Source organism: Rhea americana, unplaced genomic scaffold, assembly GCF_003343005.1.
Source record: "Rhea americana isolate MKP2758 unplaced genomic scaffold, rheAme1 scaffold_78, whole genome shotgun sequence".
In the NCBI taxonomy this organism is placed as follows: Eukaryota; Metazoa; Chordata; class Aves; order Rheiformes; family Rheidae; genus Rhea; species Rhea americana.
Genome location: NW_028186956.1, coordinates 3,282,167 through 3,296,847, shown reverse-complemented (window position 1 = coordinate 3,296,847; position 14,681 = coordinate 3,282,167). Strand labels below are relative to the sequence as shown.

General features: G+C 36.7%; 1 protein-coding gene across 1 annotated transcript in view; it reads right to left on the bottom strand.

Moving 5' to 3' along the window:
* The window catches only part of PIEZO2 (piezo type mechanosensitive ion channel component 2), a 253,796-nt gene that overhangs the window by 42,720 nt on the left and 196,395 nt on the right, over positions 1-14,681 (bottom strand). Inside the window, exons 30-34 of the mRNA XM_085322513.1 lie at positions 12,470-12,559; positions 9,831-9,952; positions 8,620-8,691; positions 4,558-4,661; positions 378-489 (exon numbers count right to left, since the gene is read on the bottom strand). Coding sequence (XP_085178639.1) covers positions 378-489; positions 4,558-4,661; positions 8,620-8,691; positions 9,831-9,952; positions 12,470-12,559 — 500 coding nt within the window. The remainder of the gene's footprint in view (positions 1-377; positions 490-4,557; positions 4,662-8,619; positions 8,692-9,830; positions 9,953-12,469; positions 12,560-14,681) is intronic.

The window sequence follows — 14,681 nt, the reverse complement described above, 5'->3', positions numbered from 1 at the left end:
TTCAGCAAATGTTTTCATACAGCTGATGTTTTCTAGTGTGTGTTGAGCCTACCTATTTGTCAAAAGCTCTGGGCATAAATCTGGCAACTCCACGGGATCACATATCTCTCTTCTCCTCTGTCTCCCCCCGAGGTGTACTGTGCAGAATGAATGCACAGAGCTGTGACCGGCTTTGTCACGGGCTGCTGAAGGGAGCAAGAGCCAAAGTAACCGCTGAAGATGAGAAAGGATCGTTTCAGCAGAAAGTCCTTTTCCGATTCCCTTTGCAGAGCTGAGCGTATTTTCTCTCTGATACTCAGCCACATTTCACTACCAGAAACAACAGGCAGCCAGCTGAACACACGTGTACACTTTTAAAAATGCAGATGTGTACCTACCATCCCCAGATCCTTTTCGCCTTCGCTTGTCGTCTTTCCCAAACCTTTTCTTCTCTTTGCGTCTCTGTCGCAGTGCAGTTTTAGGATCGGTTATCCAGGCCTGATAAACAAACTAGAAGGAACAAATTCATTTATTTCAAGATTCTTCATGTTTTGAGAGTAAGCCATAAAATAAACCACAAACAGGATTATATAGTTCGAGTAAACACATTCAGATCTGCAGGGGTAAGCAAATATTTTGAATCCCAAATCAAGCACCTCCCCTGCAGATCTGCTGAGTTTTCATATGCTATTTTTGCTAGCATAAAACCAAATGTGAAAATACTTGTGGATGAACCAAGTTTCATTAGAACCCACAAAAATTCATGCTCTGAATTTTGGGAATTAATACGCTGTTGTATATACATGCTACCTCACCTGAATCTCTCCATTTAATCTGTATTTCTACTTAATCATTTTACAGGCCAGATGCAGAGTGATGGAAACTTCAAGAGAAAGCGTTGTAATCAACTAACCAAAACATCATAAGATGTGGTAATATCCCAACGCAGGTATTTGTTTTTGTAGCTCTCTTACACTTCAGGTGGTTTTTTCCCCCTTCTCTGCAGATCTCAGTGGAACATTTACAGATTTGCTAATCTAGGCACAGCCCCAGACCTGGCAGCCAGGAACTCCTCAAATTTCATCCTGATTTTGACAGTGGCTTCCTCTGTTGCTTCAGATAAGTCATTCATGAGCCATTCTGCTACTGTTTTTCATTTGTAAAATAAAGACAGTAATACTTACCTATGTCAGGGGGATCTAATGGGCCTAAATCCTCCTCATAGCACTCATTCAGATCAACAGTATATTGATCTATGTGACTACATTAAGCAAAGAACTGGTCCAAAATATTTATGAACACTACAGCAGTGAAAAGTATTATTGACACAAAGTAACTGGTTGAATAGCTCTGCTCAAGCTATGAGGGAAGGTTACAGAGAAAAGCAATAATACTTCCATATCATTTTTTCCCTTACAATATAAAACGTGAGGAATAGAACTGAAATAACCAAATTTTCTCCAAGACTATATACATATAGTTGTTCCTTTTATGCTTTTCATTCAGAAATTAAAGTAATTTTTGACTGGCACTGCATTGTTTTCTATTTCTAACCAACACACTTGACAGAGACTGGGGAGAGCAGTACACAAATTCATGCATGATGGTAAAAATAAAGCACACTAATAAAACAGCTCTTTAATTCACAAGACAAACATGCACACAATGGCAGAAACACGTGTGTATCTCAGCAAAGCTGGAACTGTCCCTTACAGGAGAAAACAGTAAATGTTATTTGGCTTATTTGTGTTTTTAAAATTTGCATACATAAATTGCTTTGGAACAGCAAAAGCAATTTTTTTAAACAGTCAAACTGACTTTTACTGAATTTAATAAGCACACTTTGTTCTGATTTGTGACTGTAAGTGATAGTGGAGAGGAAATTATTTTGTCAGCATTGATAAGATCTTCCAAATCTCTCAAGGTCTGTACATTTATTTATTTTTGTATGTCTGATTTGTCCAAAACAAGCACCACATGACAAAATGTGTGCCATCAGATCCAAGCACACTCTTTGCTTTTTAACAGGTGTTTGATAATGAAGGTGCTGTCAGGAAATATTACTAATTAACTGAACTAATACCATGTTTCTTACCAAAAGTTTGATACTGCCATTACCTACTACTGACCAGTCAGCTGAGACGCTGTAGACTAGCCACAGTGACAGTGCGAATGAAGACACGAGAGATAAAAGGCAGATGTGGAAGAGGGTGGAAGTTAGAAGAAGAAAGGGCATTTGATATAATACATTTAGTATAACTCTACTTATGTTAAGCTGGGGAATATTTTAAGTGCTGCCTGGCTGCTTACATATGTATTGCTTTAGTTTTTTAACACTGGACAAATTTTAACATTCGGTACCTGTTAGGCTTTCGAGTTGGTGTGCCCAGTCTCTAATACTTACTCCTGATGAATATCATGTTACATATATGGAGCATAAAGTCATAAATACTGCTCAAAGGTAGGAAATGCTAAATTTGTTTGAGGAAAACAAAAGAAAATGTTGAAGATACACAAATCTCTCTCCGATGATGATGAAGGCCAGAGAAGTAGAGAGCTAAAAAAAAAAGGATTTTGGAAGGGAATGTGTGTTTTACTAGGTTATTCAAATATTTTACCAGCTTTCTGAGAGTAATTTCCACAGTGTCTGTAAGATACATGCAACCTGACCACCTTGTACAACAATAGCAGAAGAAAATCAGAATTTGGGTCTGCATTTTTCTCTCTGGGGCTGCACTTAAGAGAAGATGGGCAGCACTTTTTTTTGTGTCTTTGCCACTCCAGAAATATGAAATGTATTATATTTACTAACAATGAAGCTTTGCTTGTCATTATTTTTCGTATCRTTCATTTAAGAGGAAAATGCAGATAAGGACAGAGGTATGCATTACACCAGGATCTATGGGATGGGTCACATACTGAGCACTTGCAAAATGGCAAATACCTTTGCTGCTCTGATTAAATACTGAAGAATAGTTTTGGGCAGTTTAATGATAGACTTTGGCAAGGCTAAAATGGCTGAAGCAAATTTCCCAATAGCTCTCTATAAAGAAGGACAAAGCAAGAGAAATTAGTAGAAAGCATGAAAATGTTAATTAAAAAGTATATCTACTGCATGATTATATCTAGTTTATTAAGAAAGAATTTACATTGTATTGACTACAATACAAAAAGGGATCATGTGTGATGTCCACAATAACATTTCAAAGAGATGATTCTTAACTGCCTACACTATCAAATAAATACAATCTTCACATTAAAGAATACATTCTATATTATACATTATATATTCCTCCAACTGTGTATGAWACCAGAAAGAAAAATGATCTGGAAAATCATGAGCTTCTTTTATAGCCCAAGGTGAGTTAAATGCAAAATATACACAAATTAGAGTAAATGTTAGAAAATGAATCTTGCTTTTCACATTCTATTCCATTGGGATTTGGTTTTGCCTTTTTTTAAGGTGAGAAAAGAATCTTTCCATATTATTACCATTCAGTCAGTTTTATAAAGTACTGAACATTTATGAATGTAATCTAAGCATATAAACTGATAGCACATTGTCCATTAATTAAATTCAATTAAATATTTACTCTTGTAATTCTGTGGYGTGATACAGGAAGCTCTGCTTGAAAGCTATGGGCATAAGGAACAGAATAGCATGGAGGTAGTCGATCACTCATGCTTGAGCTACGCTTTTAGTGATGCACCAGTTCTGCAGAGATGTGAGCTTGCATCTGGATGGGAATAGTCTACTGGAAAAAGTTACCTGTTTGCTTGAGGCATTAAAGTGAAAGACCTCAAAAATGTCTCTGGTGCTTTTGAAAATCTTTCAACAACTAAAACTTTAATCTTATAAAAAGTAAAGCAATCCTATATACAAGGGTATGGAATGAATTAACTAAGTGAATGAATGAACTATCTAGGAAAGCACTAATTTCATGCACCTTTTAACATAACATTATCCTCTTATTTCATCCAGGTCCGTTACTTAAAAATGCAAACATATTAATCAACATTAACCTGAAACAGAAATGAAAGAAAGTAATGTGGTCTCCTTCTGTAATATTAACGCTAAGCTCTTTATAATCCATTGATACATTCCTCTGACGCACCAGGATCAGTAGTAAAAATAAAAAATTTTTAAGTATGTATTCTTTTCCATGAGAAGTCAAGGATCATTTCTTCATGGACTGGTAGCATCTACTCAGAACCAGAAAACCATCCAAGCAATCTATTGTAATGGCAAAGGCAAGAAAACTTCTTCATTCATCTTTTTTTTTTTTTTGCAGCACAGGAATATAGAGCTCAGATTCTGAGCTTTATTTTTAGATTTTTGTATTTTTCAGGCATAAATGAGTGAAGATATGATTTTACTGTAGTTCTTGAAATGCAGAGATTTGGCAATGCCTAAAGTAGGCAAACTTGCATTTTAAATTTGCAATAAATTTCATTTCCAACACATGTCAGGTCTACTTCAGATGTACTGGCTGTTTTAACATATCAGTCTGTGAGATGATGCGAGAAGCCTAAATTTTGTTTCAAATGTCAGCTGCCCAGCAAATTAGTATAAAGTACCTGAAATGCAGATTTTTTCCGAGGCTCTTCCTCTTCTTTTTTTTCCTCTTCTTCTTCCTCTTCACTATCCGTCTCAAACAAATAATAATCTCCACTTCTGACCACTAAGTGAAACAAAATATTTTCTTATTTTTCCTAAAAGTTCTATTCTGAACTGCCCCAAGTCCTATGAATAGTCAGCCAGTCATTCAAGAATTCATAATCAGAAGAGATGAAAACAGAGAAGAAAGAGAAATGAATAGGTATCAGGCAACTTATTTGATGTTAGTCTGTGTGATACTCTGGGCATGAAYGAGAGTTATACAAAAATGTACTTAGGAAAATATCACTATGAGAAGAAAATGGAATGGCAAAATGTAAAGAAAAAGCTTGAAGTATATCAAGTTACTAAGTTAAATATTTTAGGAAAAAAGGCAATTAGATCTAAATGAATTGAGAATTGATGGTTATTTGAGCAAGTAAAAAAAGCCCAGCAGGTAAGTAAACGAATTTTTGTAAACATTACCACTGGACAAAAAATACAGAACTGCTCTTTAAATGCTAAGGTATTCTTTAAACTGCTCAATGGGATGGTATTATTAATTGCTTTCTCCAAACTTTTAAGCTTTGATGAAGTAATGGAAAACCTTGGTTTGTTTAAAACAAATCACCTGGATACTATTAACATGATCATAAATGAGTTTCAATTTTTTGCCCATGGATTCAGAAAGAATCTGAAACCTTGATAAAAAAAGATGCACAGTGAATAAGCTAGGCCTTATATCCTTGAACAGAACCAATGTTTTTATTTCTCAAACAGTAACAGGCCTATATGAATGAACAAGGGAAACAAAAGAAATTAAAAAGATAATGAGCAAGAGGAAAATCAAAATCGTAGCGTAACATTCAGCAGTGAAGACTGGTAAATAATTTTTCACACTAAAGCTGAAATATAAAGGAATGGTTACTTAGATGAAATGTCACACAATCTGGTTATATGGAGCAACACATGTTTATATAAAAGGTACATTTAACCCTCATTATAGGTTTCTAGAAAATTAACAGTAGCTTTAATTCTATTCAATCATACCTTGAATTCTATACAGATCCCTTGTACCTAGGTGGCCACAAATAACTACAGTAGAAACCTCAGGGCAATTCCACTACGTAATTTGCCAGAACTCTATTAGGTCATAACTTCAGTGTCTAAAATTCCCTCACAGAGAATATCATGTGCATAGAAATATATGACTTTCAACATCAATGAAACCCCTACAGAGGAACCCCTACAGAGTCTACTTCAGCAGTCCTAATTGCCAAATAGAGGTAAAAAAAAAAAAAAAAAAAAAAAAAAAAAAAAAAAAAAAAAAAAAAAAAAAAAAAAAAAAAAAAATTGGAACATTTTCAGATCAGCAAGTTAATTATTTGATGCAGGCCTTTCTAAGAATGTCTGTTTAAAATATATTAGAGAGATACATGTATTTTAAGAGCCAATAGTCTGCAGTACTCTTTCAGAAAAAAATATGTCATCATGACCTATGGAAATGGTCCACACAAAAGATCAGCAGGATGAGGTCTGACATCTAGGGGAATCACACATTTAAAGTCCCAGAGTAGCCTCCAGTCAGACTTGGAGCCTCTGAGTCAGAAGAAAATGATCACCCTCCAAATTTTTTAGGTTAAAGTATATCCAAGGGAACCTTCTAATGTAGCAATTACACTTCTTTTACAACGGCATTTCAACTCAAAAGGGAGGTATGATTGAATAGCAATAATGCACTCTTGTATACATCAATATGGAATAAGAAGTGTGTTAGTAACCTACAGGGATTATTACAGAGACGATACTTTACTAGTAAAATAATTCATGGCCAGACTGGATTCAGGGGTCCCCTTTCCTACTGCAAAAAGGGACTTCCTCTTACTGAGAAAAGGGACTTGCAGGCTTTCATTATGGTATGAGATGGAGGAAGCAGGAGGGTCCTGCAGAAGTCATTTTAATATCATCATCTCCTTGTGCCCAGAACAAAAGCACTCCCCAGAACCACTGCAAGTTCTGTCTTTACCACTCCATCAAACACAACTCTTGTGCCCTGGGAGAAGCCGAGGACCTCTGAGCAGGTGGGCCCTAACTCCTGCTGATCTTTGTGAGGCTCCATATCTAATCCACAAGCACAGGAGGAATTGTATCTCCCYGCATGGAGAGTCAATGAGGAAACCCTCCTGCATGTTTCCCATCMGTTCTACTCAGATTCTAAATTACGACTATGTTTTACTTCCCATAATATACAAAATGAGGCATGTTTCTGTAGAATAGCTTAAAACTAGTGGTAAAAAATATGACATTAATAATCTAAATTAACAAATATCACAACTGGCATAAAACTCAGAATTTCAGTAACCCAGCTCCTCAACAGCATATATACAACCCCAAACACAAACTCATTTACAAAAGAAGCAGCAGCCATCTGTGGCAGAATGCTACAGAGTTACAGCAGAGTGTTTCAAAAGCAAAGACCTTCCACGGGGAATATCACTCTATTTCCAGTCTGAGAGCCTGCAAACACCTACTGTAACTGTCATGTTTCAGTGAATGTGGAAATAAGCCACATGGCAGGCAATCACTGTTTGCAGGATCAGGGTCTATGATGTTTCCCACAAGGCTCTGCATTATTGCCACAAATAATGCCAAGAATGCTCACTGTTTAAATACCAAAACGCAAGTTGCCTCCTAAGAAGATTACATAATGAGGGTGAAATGAGTGAGAGCCAAAGTCAATGTCTCTCTGAGCAGTTCTTCATACTACAAAACCAGTGGTGAATAAACAAAGAGACCATATCCCATTCCTTCAAAGTCACTGTAGCTTGAAATTCTACAGTAAAATCTCACAGATTACAGTTTTGATCTGTTTTGTCATTGTTTTCTTATGAAACTATGTGACAAGAAGCTTGTTTTCAAAAGCTTGTTTTGAAAAAGGATAGGTCTCTCAAAAGTGGCAATATGTCATTTAGAAAAATAAAAATAGAGGCACAGTTTACTTGTGACTTGATAGAATTAAGCATATGATATTCTGTTAAATACTGTTGGCAAATATATACCCTGGAGTTACAAATAGATACACATAGATAAATAAAGGAGCAGGTAGATTTGTAGAAGTATCACAGAGAGTAACCCTTGCTATACTAAATGACCAACCAAAATACAGGTATTCATATTCCATGATCACCACTATGATCAGTAGTATATACTTGAATATTTATACTATTTCCAGTAGCTCTTGAACAGTTCACAACTGATTTCCTTGATCAAAGATGCTGTACAGAGACATTAGCTTTGAGATTAGGTGACAATCTGCTCAGCTTTTGGTTTTACCCAATCTGCAAAGTAGAGAAGAACTCTATTCTATACCTGGACTGGGTTACAGATTAATTACAACATCATAATGCAATAATGAGATGAATAATAATTTCTTGTGCACAAGTCTGAATACATGTTTGCTGTGAGATAAACACAAAAAAATGGAAATAACAGAATAACTGGCATCAGCAGCATGTTATAATGTGATCAGAGATACTCAGCTGAGCACTGCACAGCCTAGTCCTGGGAATAGTCCTGCTGCCTTACTGTGGTACTCAGATTTCTACAGCTGACTGTAGAATGACTGATGAACTGTAAAAAAAGATATATGATGTGTGTACATGAAAAAGAAATTATGACTAATGYTTGAATGTATTGGCAAACCTTTGCCTTCACATTTTTAACTATATTTATTGTACTGGGTAGTTGAGACTTCCGAGGCCAAGACAGATTCTTTTTGGCACTTGTTTTTATCTGATTTGATATCTTTGTAAGAATGTCTAAAGTACCATGAGCTATGCTTCCAACACATACAAATTCAAAATATGGTTAAACACTCCTTGAAGATTTGGAAACTGAAATCACTTCTGGAAGCAAACAAGCCTTCTATCAAGTCACAATCATAAAATCAGGCATAAAACAAACAGGTCATGGGGATGCCTTCATTCTGGTCAAGGATATAAGGGTTAAATCCACATATTTGTAAGATGATTGAGAAAACCTACTGGAAGCATGATCAACCCAAGGCCGCCACCACAGCTTTTTTTTGCCCTTGGCTTTCTCTTTGTCTGCTTCTCCTAAAATAAAATATGTCCAAATATTAATTTTACAAAATGAGAAACATATTTCTTACACTGCTTAATCATTTTTAATTTCTCTCAAAAAAACACATCAGATGTTAGCTCTACTAAATACACTTAATACAAAAATCATTCAGAAGCATGACCACAAAGCACAAATGCTCTAATTTGTCCAGCAGTTAAAACAGGATTCTAGTCTAAAACAATGAAAAAGTTCAGTTTTGCGTTTTAAAACACACAGTCATATTTGACTGTAATTTCAAGAAAAAATACTTTGAAAATAGACAAATTCTGAGTGTTATAAGAAACAATGTTCATTATCCATCTATGCATTACAAAGTAACCAATATTTGTGGATTTTTTTCCATTTGAATAAGGAAAAAGAACCCAAAGTAATTCATGGAATTCTATTTATGTATCATTCAACATTTTAAAATAGATACTATAAACTGGATTTGGAAATAACTTTAATCAATGGCAAATGGAAATTAAAAAATCTGAATTCAGTTACTTGCTTTTTAGTTCTCTGAAAGACAAGGAATATCATACTGGACAGGAACACACTGGTCATCATACTCAGTCTCCACATGACACATATATCTACCTCCCATCCTATCTACTCTCCCTAAAAATCACCCTACATTTTAGGCTCCTGAAATTTAAATACAGTAAGTTTTGTTCTCTTAGCCAGTGCTGGAAATGTGGCACAAGTGAAGTATTATTTTATTTGTTCCCAWGTTTTAAACAACATTAACAAGTGTACAAATATTTCAGTGACTGAAGAAAAAACCTCACGACATTCAAAAATGTTGCTGGAAAAAAATAAATGCTACCTATTTGTAATATTGTAGTTTATAAGCAAAAAGTGTTCAAAACAAACACCTACTGCTATTGAGCTTCACCAACAACCCAAAGTCATCCAAAAGTACCTTCAAAGCAAAYCATCTTCCCCCAAACGTCCTGCAGTAGAAAACCCTGTAATATTTTTGGCTGACTCAAACTCTAATCTGATATTCAGCTAGCAACTTTGCCACATGATGCCATTTTTGAAGTTTCTCACTTGTCCCACTGCTAGACTTACTAGAGCTGACTTGCAAATTCCAGCACATTTATGGTATGACACCAGCTAACAGTACCTTCATCATCTTCCTCAGAAACCTTCTGAATGTCTTGCCCTTCTGATGACTCCTGGTTCATGCTCAGCATTCTCTCTTTGCCCTTTCTGTATTTTTGCTGCCTGGCTTTGATGCGATCCATTCTAGCAAAAAAATAATCATATTAGTTTGGAGTCTTCATTCTTTTTGACCCTGAAACTCTGAACTCTGAAAAACAGCTGTTAAACACACACACACACACACACACACACACACACACACACACRCAAGYATTTTTAAAGGAAATAACCATTCCATGTTGGCATTAATCTTGTCCTTAAAACTAAGGAGCTAAATGGCTCTGAAAGGACGAGCCTAGAGGGTCACTCATGAGGGTCATCTTACCAGCTCCTCCTAAACTATCTTATTGTTTTAAGGAAYAAAGAATTGCAGTCTGGAGCTATGACAGAGTGTGGCTGGTCCTTCACTTCTTGTGCTACATCTTTACCTCTTAAGCATGCATGTGACCCACAAATCTGGAACTGCGGATGACTRAAATTACTTCAATTTTGTCCAGATGTAGCCAACCTTCAATTCTCTTTCTCACAAGCCTGCAAACAGTTGGCACAGTCTGATCTTTTAAGACTTCTAAGATTTCATATTTTGTAAAACAGTAACAAGAAAATTGAAAGGCACAGTAATAAATTATTTGAATACAACTGGGTTGGAGGCAAACGAATCACTAATTTTAAAATTGCACTGAAATACTTTTATTAGTCTGATCATTTTTTAGGGAAGGAAAACACCTTTTCTCTGAGGCAGTCACTTTTATTGTAGTTCAATGGGTGATTAGTTTTCTCTCCCTTTCTTTCCCTGTTCTTTCTTTCTCCATTCATTCAACTCCATTCATCAGACTGCTGAAGTTTCTCCATGTCAGTCCAGACAGCTTGGCTGTGCTGACACTTCACTTCACCCTAACCAGCCTAAACTAACACATAATACTGACTGAAATAAAACAAGCAGCCATTAACTTTCCTACTCTTGAAATCAGACATACTGCAAGGCTAAACCAAACAATTTAACAGAAAATAGACTAGCTCTGTTTTTGTCGTAAGCAGTATCACCCCTTTGATCTCAAACCTCGTAGAATGAACAGAAAAAATAATTCCCAGGACAGGCACTTCTTGTCATTTAGGGTAAGACTGATTCAAGCACAGAGTAGCACCAGCAACACCACCACCACGTGGAAACCCCACAGCCCAAAGAGTAGCACCAGCCCAAAGCATCCTGTGCAAAGCCCCAGGCAGGTTAGCAGATGCTTCAGATGCTTCTTCCGATACGCAGGCACAGAGGAGCTGTTGGGAGTGTGCTTTGACTTTTGGTGAGGAAGCAGTCATGACTTTTTGTGCACGCTGATGGAGGGGCTTTGTAAGCTTTCTGCAGTTATGGAAGAAGCAGGGAGTGGGGTTGCTTACTGGCTGTTCAAAGAAAAAGGCTCTCCAGGCCAGTTAAACTGAAGAACTGTTTTTCAGTGAAGGTAAAAAATGTATATAGCTYGCATCGAAACACTAGGGAGAAACCACAAACTAAGCAAAAGCAAAAGGAACAGGCATGCAGCAAGTTTTACCAGGAATACAGACAAACACAACAAAATCCTAATAAAGGAGAAGTCAATGAGAATATTGTCAACCACGATGGGCCACGATGTTACTCAAGTTCCTTAGTCCCTAGTGATTTTAAGCTATTTAGCTGACTCTTAACTACAACCTCCCTAACTAGCCCCCTTGCTGTTCAGATTTCTGTTTTTAACACAATTCCTGTGTCTTAGGGTCCCATTTTCTAGCGACCTACGCTTGTAATATTGAGTGGGGCTGGGTTAAAATGGCACTCTGTTATTAACAGTCTGCCTACCCTTTTCATGAGTTTCACAGGGGGATTTGTATTTGACTGTCCTTTTCCCTACTTTTCTGAGAGATGGAGAAAGACAAAGTGAGAGAATAGGAAGGTAATTATTGGAAAGAAAGACAGAGAAAAGATACTTTTTCCAGTTCCTTTTCATCATATGTGGCAAAATAGGATAACCAAAACCATAATATGAGCTGGACCTCCAACAGAAAACAAAACAAAGCACAGATACCACAGATTATCTCTTAAAGAGAAGGATTACGTGTTACATTGGTAGGATACTAAAGTGCAAAAGAATTAAAGGATGATCTTGTTAACTTGCCATCATTAGATTTCAAAAGTTTGAAGGAGTCTTCAGAATGAGCAGCGATGTTCACACCTTCTGTTTTTATTAATATAAAATATCTGTACCTGTTACAATCTCAGGCTCACTACAGAGTAGGTGAGTCAGTACGTACCATTCTGGTGTTTGATGTTAACCTCAAGTCTTTGGTCCTAGACATGTAATTTTGTTTTTAAATGAAAGCTTAGATTCTACAACACACTTTGTGAAAAGATGGCCCTAAAACTACATAATAATGGGACATCTCAGATCTATGAATTCCCAGAGCTGAATTTTTGTAATCATCAAATAACACTTCAAAAGTCAAATCAGCATTTTTATAAAAGAAGGTGCTAGATAAATATCAACAGTCATTGAAATATATGTTCATATACATACATACAAACACACACACATACATACATATATATATAYGTATATATAAATCACATACTGTCTCTTTAGTTGATCCATTGATTTCTTTTCCTCTTCAATTCTTGCCTTTACAGCCTTGACAATCGTAGCCTGGAAAAGCTCAGCACCCCTACAGCAACAATGCAGACATAAGGGAGGAAAACAGGAAAGGAAATATTAAATGTTTCTAAGTTTCTTTTATGCCAGCTAGTCACAGACAACTGCTCCTTCTGTACACTACTTCATCTGCATCAAATAGGACTATTCCAAGACTGAAAGAAATAATCAATGAATCTAGAATAATAATTTGTGAATTGTAATCATTTCACTTTKAGATTTGTGATCCCTATTCAGCCTTCTAGTTCCTCTAGCTGCTACTTGGTGATTTGAGTTTCCAGACCTCGGGAACTCAGAACATTGATGGCTCAAGGCTGAGTCAGGACTTCTTGCACACATCCAAGATTTTAGCTTTACAGGCATTTCAGCATGGTAACATTCTCATCCCCTCCCCCCTACCCCCATCCCAGCCCCCTGGCAGTTGTGAGCAAAGTTGAACTTTATCCAAGCTATGATAAGCTTCAGTCTCACCATTTGCACACTACAGTGCTCTCTACCTGATGACACAAATCATCGAGAAAGTCTGTCTGCCAACAGAATTTACCAACTCCTTTTCACTAAAATGTAACTGACTCAGTGATCTGGATGTCCAGATCACATCTGGGTCATTTCTTCATTATTCATTCATTAAYAGTCTCTCTCAAAGAAGTAGAATAGATTTGAAGCCTTTCTTTTGTCAGAAATTTAAATGAACATTTACAGGTTTCAKAAGTTTACTTTTCATTAATTTTTCAACACCTTTTCTGTGAAATTAGTGATACTTCCATGTAATATCCAGGATAACTGGAATTACATTTTTCAAAGGAACATGATCAAGACTAGCCATCACTTCTGTCCCAAAGTATGGTAGTTAAGAATGGCATATTCTCTTCAGCAACCTGATGGCTCCTAAATTCCTGTGAACTGAACTCTTGGAAACTGACTCCAGAGCCTCATCACTATTGTTCATATCAATTTAGTCTTGTTTGGGTAAGGGTTTAAGTTTAGATTTTAGCAAATCAAGCAACCAGCAAAAAAAATTCAGTTTTATCACTATATAATTCCATGTAATGCCTTGGTACTTCCCAGTCATTAATATGTTTATCTTTACAAAGGCCAGTATGTCTCCATTTTTGCTGCTGGAGAACCGAAGCCTGGGTAGGTTCAGCAGCTTACCCAAAGACACAAAGCTTGAAGTAGGAAACAACCGCATTTCTTAAAAYCCAGCCCAGTGCCAGTTACGTTAGTCTAGTCGTTCCTCCTGGGTACAAACTTTCCAATATAGGAAACACTTTGATAGCCATGATTTCCATTTGGGCTATTTYCACTGTGAACATACCATAATAGTGAGCCTTAAGAGATACAAAAATGCAGCACCCAGCAGTCTTGGGCAGAAGCAGCRAAATGCACCCAGGAGCAGAAACACTGAGAGAGGCAATATGGGACTGAAACACAGATCTTTTGTTAGCTCTATTATAGCAGGGAATTTTGTTCAGCATAGAAAGTGAAATATAACCCCTTTTTAAAGAARTTCTTGGAGGAAGAAGGAGAGGAAAGATAAAAAATACTTCCTTTCAGGAGAGGCAAGCCAAGTTTTGCCCYCAAACACAGACAACTGAAGCCAATGTGCTTTGTGCATATATTTCTCAGGGGAGGATAAAAAAAATACCATGGTATATTTAATCTGACAAAAGTAAGTGCTTCAGAAATCTTCCTGAAATTAAAAACAGAATTTTGTTCCTGATCTGCCTTCTTAGTAAAAATCAGAAGAATGGTTGTGCTAGCTGTAACTCTTAGTGGAKGCTTGTAGAAGAGCATAAGTAACGGAAACAGAGGGAGACTTCCCTGCCGTAGGCAGAGTTCAGTGGTCCGGMGCTCAGGGTGTCCACAAGCCACATGTCATAACTTTCCTGCATTTCTCCTCAAGTCACATTTCTGGAGTCACAATTAGCAAGGCCCATTCTCTCAAACTCACTCTGATAGCAGAATGTTTTCTTTCCAAGACTTTGAAACTTTGGCATTAACTCTCATACATGTYGAGAGCATGCTGCCACACACATCAACTTTCCCAGCTTTTAATAAAGGCAATATGACCAGCAGATGGTGTTTGGTAAGCAAGAGGGTTTGATTTTATATCAGATTCTCTAATAATGTGT